The sequence below is a fragment of the Crotalus tigris genome, unplaced genomic scaffold (genome assembly GCF_016545835.1).
Source record: "Crotalus tigris isolate CLP2741 ecotype Arizona unplaced genomic scaffold, ASM1654583v1 scf7180000024437.13266115, whole genome shotgun sequence".
In the NCBI taxonomy this organism is placed as follows: Eukaryota; Metazoa; Chordata; class Lepidosauria; order Squamata; family Viperidae; genus Crotalus; species Crotalus tigris.
In genome coordinates this window covers 10,604,068-10,617,499 of record NW_024100606.1, presented here as the reverse complement: position 1 = coordinate 10,617,499, position 13,432 = coordinate 10,604,068, and the positions used below count along the sequence as shown (strand labels likewise).

General features: G+C 34.2%; 1 protein-coding gene across 2 annotated transcripts in view; it reads left to right on the top strand.

Moving 5' to 3' along the window:
- The window catches only part of LOC120302670 (macrophage mannose receptor 1-like), a 72,145-nt gene extending 60,080 nt beyond the window's left edge, over positions 1 to 12,065 (top strand). The window contains exons 27-30 of one of the 2 annotated variants that reach the window (XM_039331462.1): positions 4,657 to 4,773; positions 6,328 to 6,495; positions 7,605 to 7,646; positions 8,470 to 12,065. In XM_039331462.1, coding sequence (XP_039187396.1) covers positions 4,657 to 4,773; positions 6,328 to 6,495; positions 7,605 to 7,646; positions 8,470 to 8,720 — 578 coding nt within the window. In that variant the 3' untranslated portion in view covers positions 8,721 to 12,065. The other variant, XM_039331463.1, reaches the window with a different exon arrangement.
- Positions 12,066 to 13,432: the final 1,367 nt, after the last annotated feature.

The window sequence follows — 13,432 nt, the reverse complement described above, 5'->3', positions numbered from 1 at the left end:
AGTGTGTTCTGAGATCTTGACAAAAGATATCTTTTCCATTTCCGATATTATTGTTACATCTTCTAATTCTTTGTTTGTCTGAGTCTGTCTGTTAATTCCCTTCTTTAGGTGCTCCATCTTTTGATCTGCTTCCTCTGATTTTCCTTCTATTTTTTGGGTTACAGTTCCTTCTTTGTAGTCATTTTCTGAGTTTGTAGATTTAAAGAATTGCTCTTTTACCTCCTTTGTGTTATTTTTAGTCTCATCATGAGCTAAGGCAATTGTCTCTTGTATTGATTTTAACATAGAAAGAGTTTTTTTCTGAAATTCATCAACATTTTCTTGTTGGTATGTCAAGCTGGGGACTTTGGGGACAGGTGTTAGGGATAGTTTTTTACCATTTGAAGCTAAGCATTGAACATCCATTTTGTTTTTGTATGTGGTCTTTATAGTCCAATCTATTTAGGAATTTTAAGAGTTTTAGTCAATTGTCATTTGAAGTCCTAATTATCCAGCCAGCCTATCAGTCTGTCTTTAAGTCTTCCCTCAGGAAATATAAGTAAAGTTCGAATTTTTCAAATTTTTCTGTCCAATGAAAAACATATCGTTTTTGTCCAGAGAGAAAGAAGAGCAACTAAAAATTGTTCATCAATCAAAGGTTTATAGTCCAAAGTATTCTATCATCTCAATCAATAATGTATGTTTCTTCTATAGGGAAATAGCTCCATGACACAGCTCTAAAAATCAGTTATTATTTATATTCATAATCCAGGCAGGCCAGTTTCAAAATAGTTTATTTTCTTTGTCACACAGATAAGCAGCCCAAGAGGGGGTTTCCCCCCCTTTTCCCAGCTGCAGTCTTCACAAATGAAAGTTTCTGAAAGCAACAAGAGTCTTACCTGAGTTTGGCTTCCAGCCACATTTTCTTTGGCATAATAAATTGTAGTGCTGTAGTTCACCACTAGATGTCATTGATGCCACCTTCCAGCTTTTTACATCCAAACTTATATTACAAGCTTTTTAAGTCTCTTTAAAAAAAAATCTCAAAAGCACTTTTAGTCCCCAAATTTGAAAGTTATATATGTGTGTTGCTTCCAAATTAATCTTGTAATTTTCTCTATTTTCCCCCAAGCAATTAATTCACCACTTTCTTTTCCTGAGGAAATGGGGTGGAAATTCCCCTTCCCTCTCTCATTGGGGAAGATTCTTTGCTTTGGGTGTTTTTTCCCAGGAAAAAGTTTTAAAATCATAAAGAGAGGATAGGGTCTCACTCAGTTCCATCCATGTTGCTCAAAAGTTGCTGGTTAATGTTTATTTTCTTCAGTTGTCAGCAGCTTTTGATTGGCCACATGAATGTAGCCAATTTGTCCCTCACTGGTTTGGAGGGCTTCCTCAGATCAAATGGAAAGGCTGCTGCTCTCCCACGATCAATGAAGGTCCCTTCCTTCTCCGTCGCCTCTTTGGGGCAACTTTTGACCCTTTTTAGGGTCCCCAGCGGGGCAAAATTGAATGCGGAAGACAGAGCACCATCTTCCTGCATTCATCACACCACGACATCAAACTGGAGTCCTCAACATTTTTTTTTGTATTGTGGTGAGCAGAATTGGATCAGTATAAAATAGTACTATCTTTTCATGTGATCTTGAAACTGCCCCTCTATTGATGCAGCTAGGACTACTTTGGCTTCTTTGTTAACTGCAGCACACTGCTGGCTCATACCTAAGTGGTAGTCTACAAAGACACAAGATTCCTTTCACAGTTACTACAGTTGAACCACGTGCATTTGGTTTTTCTTGCCTATGTGTAGGACCTTTTCTCACTGAATTGCATTTTGTTGGATAGAGCCCAGTGTTCAAGTCTGTTATTATTTTTAGGTACTTACAAATGTACTGCTTGATTAACTTTTCAAGGATTTCCCCAGGTATTGATATCAGGCTGATTGGTCTGTAGTTTCCTACATCTACTCCTGCCCCTTTTTGTATGCTGAAACCACATCAGTTCTTTTCTAATCCTCTGGTAGTTCTCCCATACTCAAAGAGCTTTTTTAAAAAAAGTTTGATGGTTCTGAGATCATATCTAACAGCTGCTCCAGAACTCTGAGATGTATTCTATCTGATCCTGGTGATTTGAATTTGTCTAGAATGGATATGTGTTGTCTTATCATTTTCTTGCCCATTTCAATTTGTATTCCTAATCTATCTTTTACGGTACCCCTTTTGATAGGTTGGATTATTTTTTTCTTTCTGCATGAAGACAAATACAAAGAATAAATGAAACAGTTCTGCTTTCTTCCTGCTAACCATGACCAACTTATCATCTTTTCCCATTAGTGGACTGATCATTTCCTTGACTTTTCCCTTGTTTCTTACATTTGAATTTTTAAAATAATTATTCTTGACATTTGTTGTAAATCTTAACCTTAGCTTTCCTGACCTCATCTTTGCAGATTTGACCTATTTGCTTGGTATACTGTTTTAGTTATATGTTTCTCTTTCCATTTTTTATACTTGTCCTTTTTTTCTCAGTTTGTCAGAGAGTTATTTGTGCAACTATGCTGGTTTCATCCTGGGTCTCTTGTTTTTCTTTCTTTGTGATATTGTTTTATACTGAGCTTTTATCATCTCATTTTTTTTTAGAATTTTCCTTGTTTTCTCCTTTAGGGTTTCCATCCATGGAATACTTCCTAAATTCTCTCTTAGTTTATTGAAGTAAGCTCTCTTAAAGTTTAAGACCCTGATTTGACTTCTATTACTTGTGCGTTCATTATTTTGAATTGCAGTATGACATGGTCAGTCTCATCCAAAGTTCCTGCAACTTCACCCCCTCTATCATTTAATCTCTATTAATAAGAATCAAGTCCAATACAATTGACCCTCTACTTCTGTTCTCTATCTTTTGAATATCAAAGTTGTCAGCTAATCTTATTAGAAACTTGTTTGATTCCCCATTTCTGCAGAGTTTCTCAACTGATATCAGTTTAGTTAAGGTCCCTGATTACTACTATGGTGTGTTTCCTGCATACCTTAGCTAAGTGACTAGCAAAGAATTCCTATATTTTTTCTACTTGTTTGTATGATCTGTGATATACACCTATGCAATATCATTCCCTTTTCATTTTGTACTAACCCATATGTATTCAAGAAGGCTTTCACCCTTGGTTTTATGCATTTCTATAGTGGTGTAGTGATTTCTTGCTTATAACACAACTTCATCTTCTCTTATGTTAGATTTGTTTCTTTTGAACAAGTTATATCCTTCCAGCAGTACATTCCAGTCATGAGTTTCATCCCACTAATCCCACCAAATCCTCATATACTAGGATTTCAAGTATGATCTATTTGTTCCCCATATTTTGAGAATTTGTGTATAGTTATCTGGGTCCTTTCTGACCAACCCTGCATTCATTTCCTAGTTCTTCTATTTTGTTTCTGAGTTCCCCTTTCTTTGCACCATACCCTAGTTCACTGTTTGATTAGTTGTCTTGGGATTTATGCTTGTGATTAGGTCCTAAAGATTGGATCTCCCGCCCTTCCAGTTTCAGTTTAAAGCCCTTCAGATTTGAGTTGATTATTTTCCACACCCATTCTTCCCAGTTCTTGTGACATGCAACCTGTCCTCTGCCAGAAGCTCTCATGTATGTAATGTTTATCCTAGTCTAGGAATCCAAAGGTCTCTCAATAGCATCATCCTTTAAGCCAGTGGTTTACTTCTAGGATCCTCTATTCCCTCATTGGATGTTGACTTTCCATTGCAACTACAGATGAAAATACCACCTCTGCTCCTAACTCTTTGGTTTTCATGCCAAGCTGCTGATAGTCTCTTGATATTATTTTCAAGATCTTTGTCATATTATTCATTCATACATGAATAATGTGGAACAAATAATTGAAATTAAAGAAATGGAGGTTTGTCAAAAGAAGTGAAATAGCTTTCTCTAAGCATATGCCTTTGACCAGTTTGTTATATGGAAGTGAGATTTGGGTATGTGAGGAGAAACATAAGAGTAAATTGCATGGAGTTGGAATGGGGTACTGAAGGAATGGGGGTTGAATACAAAAGTAAATGACCAATACAATAGAAATATGAAAGAAGAACACTAAGCAGGGTTGACAGAGAATGAGTAAGGTTCCAATCACAAAACTAATATTTTTTACATGAGGTAAAAATAAATGAGTGAAGACGAAGGGGAAACCCAAGAAATTTGTCAGTGGATAAAGTTGATGACTTCCTTAGAAAGTCAAGAATTTTAAAGAAGAGGAAATTTATAAATTGGTGTCCAGAACCAGAGGAAGCAGGGATAGTTTGTAGATTAGAAAGATATGAGGATATATAGTATAGCAGTAAGTGTTGCTATAAAATAGACTTTATTTTTCCCTTTATTTCCTGCTTTAATTTCTTTTGTTTACCACTGCTTACTCTTTTTCTGCATTTTACACAATGTCTGAAAGGGAATAATATGTTGGGTATAGATGTGTGTTCTTTATTTGAAAATTTAAGTGATTAGTTTGATCCGGGTATCCATATATAAAAAGGGGGGAATCAAAGAAAAACCATGTTTTGATGTTAATCAAAACCTTTCTTTTAATTAGCTACTCAACTTGCTATGGATCAAAAAATTACCCAAATAATATTTTCTCTGAGGGTGTTTGCTGATTTTTTTTTTTTTTTTTTTTACAGATGCCTCTCTGGTTTCAGTAATGGATACAGTTGAAGCAAACTTTCTAATAGAATTTACAGAAAATCTTGAAAGCAAATCCCAAGCATTTTGGATAGGAATGTTCAAAAATCTAAATGGTATATTTTAATTTAAGTTCTAAGCTCAGTGTTGTTTGTATTGTGAATATTTTATTATAATCACAATTGAATCTTCTGGAAGTACCAAAAAAGGTTTGATTGCTCCTTACAATTTTTCTTGTATATAAAAAAGGAAAAAACAGAGAAAAATGTAGACATTGTCATGATTTTTAATTATAACTCAAACTTTAAATTTAGGAAAAAATAAAAAGCACATTTGAGATATTTCAGAGTCATATTCTAATGCTTCTCAAGGTAAAATATATTATTGATTTATTTAGCTAACTGGCAGATGAATCAGTGCTAGATTATTCAATCCTGAATTTTTTAAAAAGCATTAATCAATAGAGATATGTCTGTGTGTATGTGTGCGTGCGTGCATGCATGTATGGTTAAGTGTTTCATTGATTATGTTGGGAATCTGAGACTATAGCTCAGTTTCAATACATCACAGGGCATTTTGTTACATGCCCTGCACTGGAAAAAATGCATCAATTACTAAATGCAAAATGAATAGATTTACCCATTATGTTAAAATATAAGGACATTTAGTTTTGGCTTGGAGGAACAAATTCTATCTGCTCCCTGAAAGCTTTTAAAGTACCACGAGAGTTTTTCCCCAAAGTAATTAACATAACTTTAATCCTATATAAATCAACATTTATAGAGGGGTGATGGTAGGGGGTTATTATTTTTATTGTTTGTATATTGGGTTTTAATTTTTTTTAAGCTGCCCAGAGTCAGCTGCCCATATAAACTTTCTAAATAAAAAAAAATAAAACATGACATCACATCAGATTTATAGCCATTTGTTTTATAATGAGCTGAAATTTCATACAAATGAGAAAACACATATTATATCATCATAACTGAAGGTCCACCACAAGTATGAAAGAGGCAGTTTGCATAGTAATGTTGCCATGGATATTTCATTATCTGCTGCCGGTTGATGCCCCTGTGGACACCCATAGTTCATCCTGGGTTTTTTTGGTTCTGGCCTACTAATGTTTTTGCATGTACCTTTGGCATGTTATACAATATATAAAATGAGGACTTTGATTAAAAATGTTTATTTTTGGCTTAATGTATAAATCCAACTTTGTGATTTATGGCTTTGTACATTTATGAATTCAACAACACGACAAATTTAAATCATATGGTTAAAAATTGGCACATGATTTTGTTCTATCTAATTATCTAAAACTGAATGAACAAAAAAATCATACCATTCTCATTTTATTAAATTGGTAAAGGAAAAAGATATTTCCAAATTCTACTGCTATATGTGTATATCTGGTCAGTAAAGAATTTTCCTGCTTTATACTTAAAACCATATTTGTTTTAAATTAAAACAAATTTAAATTTCTAATAACTGCAGATAACATACATGACTAAAGTTCTTTATTTTTGTTTAAATCTAGAGGTCTTTAAATGGAACCATGCATTTAATCATAAAATAGGCTAAGTAAGTAAGTAAGTAAGTAAGTAGGTAAGTAAGTAAGTAAGACATTGCTTGAGCTGATTATCTTGATGTATTTTCTAACTTACCATTAGGTGATTGGTTATGGATTGACAATTCTGTTGTGACCTTTGTCAACTGGAACACTGGAGAACCTTCAAGTCAGTATGATGAACATTGTGTAGAAATGTTTGCTTCAAATGGGATTTGGAATAATATTTATTGTAATTCATATCTGGGATATATTTGCAAAAAACCCAAAAGTAAGTAATACATTTTATATTTTTATTATTTTATTTTTTATGATTTTATTTTTCTAGTTTTCTTCAGTTTGGCCTTTTCGTCACAACATAGCTGAAAATGAGAGGGAGAAAGAGAGCAAATGGGATATAAGTATGCATCAGCAACTTTAAGATGATCTTCATGTTTATCTTGAACATGAATGAAATCAGTCTAGAAAAGAATTTCCAGTTAATTCACCTAGCCCAGGGGTAGGCAACCTTGGCTTTTTTATGACTCGTGGACTTCAACTCCCAGCATGGCTGGCTCAGGAATTCTAGAAGAAGTCCACAAGTCATAAAAGAGCCAAGGTTGCCTACCCCTGATTCTAGCCTGACCACAAAATTGTCTTTCTGCATTTAATCTGACCTGCACTGGCAATAATAGATACCCATAGGAAGAGGAAGAGAGAAAGAAAAATCAACACTTCTGAAATTTCATAAAGGGATGAAGAGGATTCAAGCAAAGAGATTTATGGGGAGTCCATGATTTTTCACCTTAGAGGAAAAAAGGCACATTCTTTCCATTCCTACACAATATTTTGATTGCTGTAGGAATCCAAATTATAGTTTGCTTGGGTATAATAAATGAAGGGGAACTCCCTTGGTAATTGGATCATATACTGAACCATCTTGCTAATAGATTGTTTTTTCTAATATTCAAGCAGAATCTATTTTCCTGTAATTTAATGCCACTGTTTTTTGCCTAGCACCTGGGTGTGATTAAGGTCAGATCTTGGACTTTTTTGTAAAACTGTTTCAGATACTTGAAAACTCTTTTCCTATCTCTCCTCAGCTCTTATTTCTTTTTCTCAAAGCTGAGCATTAGCAGTATCTCCCAGTATTGAAAGAAAAGCCTGACCAGTGCAGTAGTAGGGTTTTTACTTCCTATGAACTATATTTCTATTGGTACAACCTGAAGCTGCATTTATCTTTTTGGCTATTATATTACCTTGCTATTTATACAATACTCATTTTATGATCAATGATAATTCCAAAGTCTCTTTATGAAGGAATTGAATTTGTTCTGCCTATCGCACTGAAATGTAATGAACTCTGAGCATAACACAATTCATAATATTTCTCTTTTAAAGTTGTTGAAACAGTACCTACTGAGAAGATGAAAGAAAACAAAGGTAAGAATTTATGCACAGTAAATAAAATTTAAAACTCAGATGAGAAAGATATCTTTCTGTCATCTACCTAGCTATCTACCTACCTACCTACCAATATCTCTCTCTCTCTGTCTCTCTCTATCTCTCTCTGTCTCTCTGTCTCTCTGTCTCTGTCTCTCTCTCTCTTCTCTCTCTGTCTCATATCTTTTAAAATAATTAATTGTACATTATTATATTTTCAAATCAGTTTCTCAACTAGCTGATAAAATTTAAATATTAAGATGTGGGATTGTTTTTGTTGCTTTTCCAAGACTGCAGCGCCAAAGAAATTAATCTTTCAGTTTCCTTTAACCTGATGTATTTAGAAGTATTAAAATAAAATATGTAGCATTCCTAATTCACATGAGTTTTGATCTAATATAACTGGAATGCACCAGTTAGAATACTATTCATACTACTATTTATTGTGATGCTTTATGGCATGGGTGTCAAACTCACAACATCACGTGACGTGTCGTGACGTATCGTGACTTTTTTTCCATTGCTGGCAATGGGGTGGGAGTGGTTTGGGCATAATGCATCTGTCCCGCAGGCCGACAGTTTGACACCCCTGCTTTATGGTGATGTTTTAGTGTTGTTACAGTATTAGACAAACAAACAAAGAAATGGATTCCAATGCCACATGACCACAAAGATCACTGGATCATCATTTAACAATCTCACAATGTTATTGAAAAATTAAATGGAGAGGAACGGTACCAGTGCTCTTTGAAGGACAAGGTCCAATTATACTAAGAAAATTTTCCTGAATGTTGTGCTGTGATTACCCTGCATTAATTTACAGAATCAAGAAAGACAGATGTCATTCCTTCACAAACCCATAACAAAGCCATCATTGTGGTGGTGCTGGTGATCCTCATCCTTTCTGGAGCTGCTCTCACAGGTTTCTATTTCTACAAGAAAAGGAATCAACATGGCTTGACAAATGAGAATTTTGAAAATTCTTTTTATTTTACTGGTGGAGCTGCTCCAAGAACTAGCGATGGAATTGATCTGGTCATGAACATGGAGCAGAATGAACAGGCAACCAATTAATTTGACAACAATCTAAACTGTCTCTTGTTAAATCAACACTGACTTCTGAAAGCACATTCTAATGTCAACTTAACAAAATAATTATAATGAGTCTATCTGTTTCAGCATCCTTACTACATATCAAAAGCAACAATCATTTCATTGCAGACACTAAATAATGCAAAGTAAACAATACTACCAATAGCTAAATTGTTGTATAACAAGAGGCAGCTTATAACATTTAAATGAAGATCCATTCTCAAATTCATACAGCAGTCCGAGGGAAATGGCAACTGCTAAATTTGGTGGTATTTCTGCACTAAAAAAAAAGTAGAAAGGAGAGGAAAGAACTAGAGAACTACATTAGTAATCTGTATTCTAATGCTGAATTCCTGAAACAAAAATAATGGAATAATTTACATTAACTTGAAGGGCATAATAAATAAGAGATATGAAAAAGTGTTCTGTCTGGAGAAGTATTGTCATTGCTTCCCTTTATTTGCATCACTAAATTTGCCCCTGTGTAAATTATTCACAGGATAACATCATTTAATATTTGGACAGCAAGATGGGCAGGATATAAATTTAATAAACAAATAAACAATAAATTTTGATATATTCCCATTGGAAGGGCAGATCTAACAATCTACTGAAATATTTAATTGCTTTATTGAATGTGCTGTACTTTTTAAATCAGTAGCAAATTTGCAAATGCAAATGTATCTAACATATTTTTCTGTTATATCATCATATGCTCAAATTGTTCATCAAAAAGAAGCCTGCAAATTGCATACCAAACTATTGCCATTATATTAGTATTACAGGAAGAATTTCAGATCAGATTCATATAGTCAAATGGTAGAGTTGGAAAGGATCCCAAGGATCATCTAGAAAGGTTCCCAAGGATCATCTAATCTAACCCTTTGCCTTGTGCAGGAAAACCAATTAAACCACTCTGAAGAGGTTAAAATATCTTCTTAAAAACCTTCAGAGATGGAGAACCCACAACCTTGGTAAGTGGAATGCTTAACTTTCCATCTTACCATTACAAAGTTTTTATTTCCAATACACATTATTTCTGGTTCTAGTTTTGGAACAGTACAAAATAGTTAGTGACTATTTTCTCTGTATGTTGGTCAATGACTGCAATATGTAACATTTTCTCTTTGATATGCTTTCATGTACAGTATTTGAACACTGTTTTCCTTGCACCTTCTTTTTTGCAGACCAGATATTTCAATTCTTCCACCTATCTTTGTATCACTAATCTCCCTTGTTTGAGCCTGTGAATATAGGTGATACTTTGGGGAAGCAATCATTTTAGGTGTCACTACTTCACTTGGCATATTTCATGTATTGTAATTTTAAAATGGCCTCAAATATTTCAAATATCCTTGTGCCAAAAAGCTGAGTGATTTAGGTCATTAGAAAGTGCTTTTCATTTGGGGGTTTATGCAGATGCCATCTCAGATATGTTGTGTTGCTGCTTTTTCTTTAGATTTAGTCCATGATATTTCCACCTAAACATTGCCAGAGGAAAAATGGGGAAACATACAAGTTAAGATATGTCCCTCGGCTTAAACAAAATTTTGGAAACAAGGCCAGTAGACAGATAACCAACAAATGTCCATAGCATTTATGTTAATGTTATGCATTAAGCTCTCATCCTATTTTCCAATCCTTTGTTCAGAACTCTGTCAAACATGGTCTGCTGCTTCCGATATCTGCTACATGAGGATTATGGGGAGAAAGAGAAAATATGAAAAAGAAAAGGGAAGGAGAACTGAACTTCTCTTACCCCTCATTATGGACATTTTGTTTTAATTCCTGTAATTATTACCATGAATTATACATCCACTTTATATAATTTTATATAATTTTAAAATTCATATGATGAAATAACTGACTATTTCAAATAATTCTGAAGTTCTCCTTCCCCATTTGGATCAAAAGTGTATTTGAAACTATTCATTGATGCTTAGAATAACTCAGAAAATATTTTTAGAGCTGTATGTTTAATGAGGGACCATATGAAATTGCATTGTTTTCAAACTGTAAATGATGTTTAATGTAAAATATAGCAGAGTTTAATGGATTCATCTTCTCAAATATAAATGAACAAAAATATGCATGGGTTTCCTTAGATCAGGGATAGGCAACATTGGCTCTTTTATGACTCGTGGACTTCAGCTCCCAGAATTCCTGAGCCAGCATGGCTCAGGAATTCTGGGAGTTGAAGTCCACGAGTCATAAAAGAGCCAAGGTTGCCTACCCCTGCCTTAGATCATCTCTGCATTTCCTTACAATAAACAGCAACAGATATGTATACTCCAAGTTGAATGCTGATTTTGTGAATTGAAAAATACTTTATTATAAAATTCATCTCCAAAATTAAAAACATCCAAACAATTCTCAATCTCAGCATGCATATTATGATGTGATTGTTGTTACTAAATATGACCTATTTTACTTTTTTAATAATCTATTTCCAAACTTCCATTTATCTGAAGAATCGTTTGATGCAAGGAATCCATGGGATGATTAAAAAAGATGTTGAGACTTTAGAAAAAGTGCAGAGAAGGGCAACAAAGATGATTAGGGGACTGGAAACTAAAACATATGAAGAACAATTACAGGAATTGGGCATAGCTAGTCTAGTGAAGAGAAGGACATGATAACAGTGTTCCAATATTTGAGGGGAGTCTCACAGAGATGAGGGGGCCAACCTATTTTCCAAAGATCTGAAGGCCAGACAAGGAATAGCAGATGGAAACTTATTAAGGAGAGATTCAACCTAGAAATAAGAAGAAATTTTCTGAGAGTGAGAACAATCAACCAACGGAGCAGATTGTCTTCACAAGTTGTGGGAGTTTCATCACTGGAAACTTTCAAGAAGAGACTGGAGTGCTGTCTGTCAAAAATGGTGTAGGATCTTCTGGATGGGAGTTGGACTAGATGACCCACAAGATCCCTTCCAACTATTCTATTCTATTCTATTCTATTCTATTCTATTCTATTCTATTCTATTCTATTCTATTCTATTCTATTCTATTCTATTCTCAATCTTTCTGTCCCATCCAAAATTAATGCATTATCTTACCATATTAAGTTGTATTTTTTTAAAAAAATGGAACACAGGACATTTTCAAAGCATTAGCCTAGAGTATCATTATCTTTACAAAGCTGTCTCTGGGCTTATATCAGCATTCTGAGAAAATAAATATGACTGCAAGCTAATATTCTCAATTTCTGTCAAAAGAACAATAAAGAGATTAATAATGGGAAATATGCTAGGGAACCTGACAAGGAGTAATTTTGTGAGCAATATTCTTTTGCGTTGCTATAATAAACCAAACCTGGTATGTATTTAATATTTCAATTGGTCATTTTTACTATAGTTTCATTATGCATTTACACTTTTCAAGGAGCTGCTTACCACCCAAAATTTGACCTGGAAACAAGAATAGAATGAGCATTTATTTTAAGCATATGTACAAAGAGCAAACCTAGCCCTGAGGAGGTAAAATGGGATAGATAGTCAAAAGTGAGTTTCAACCATGATTCTAAGGTACAGGGGAGGCTTTCTAGTGATGATGGTTAGCAGAATGCTTGCATGAGGACTTGATGTGGAGTGATGTACTTGATCCTGCCTGAAGGTTCTGGATGAATCAGGACATTTCTGTATCCAGTAAAACCTGGGAAGATCAGCCATAGATTCCCTGAAATAGCAACAAATTGATAGAGGCACGAAATTATTTATGTGTAAAAGATCTGGCCAATGGTTGAGCTGGTGCTTAACAAAAGCAATAGAAGTGATGTTCTAAGATGCAATTTGTTCCTCAGTTTCTCTAGCCAACTGTAGATGATGGAGAAATGATGGATAGGGCTTCATATTGTGCATTTGAAATAGGATTCTTCAAAAACATATTCTGAATTGTGAGCTTTTAATAAATAATCAGGTGATTGGAAAAAGGTGGTTCTGGAAAACTTATTGAATGAACAAGCATGCTATCTCAGATGCAATGGAAGCCATGACAGAAAATTAAAAATTGTTACAATATTGGAGGGGAAGGTTCAAGTAAGAGACAATTGATAAAAATATAAGAAATTTTATATGAAAATAAGTAAGGATAAGGTTTTCACCTCTTCTTCATGTAACTAGGATAAAGGTATCTGAATGATACTGAATGAGGGAGTCACAGGACAAATTAAAGAATACGTATGGCATGATTCAGTACCATTGATTAGATAAATTTATGCAGAATAAAACGGTGTAAGGCTACTGGAAAGAAGAACCTAACCATGCAGAATCAGAACTTATACAGCCCTAGCAGACATGCAGGAAGTGGCATTATTTCTCCTGTGTCAAATTTATGGTCTTCCCAAGTACATTGTGGAAACAGAAAGTTGTACTAGATAGCTCTGATCCAATGGAATTCTTCATAATTTTTTAAACACAATAATAGATTGGCATTCTAATTCATACTATATTCATGTTACATTTCATACATATAATATGCAGTCAAACTCAATCTAAACCTATTTTCTAGTGGTACACATAGAAAACCAAAATACAATCCATCAAAACATGAAAATACAGTAAAAGTGCAAAATCATTCTTTGTTTCTGTTTTGCAATTCCTTCAAAGTTGCAACAGGTCACCCAATTCATCTTGGCTGTTCTTGGAAAATGCTAAGTAATTACACCTAATTAATGCCTGGATAAGAGATGAC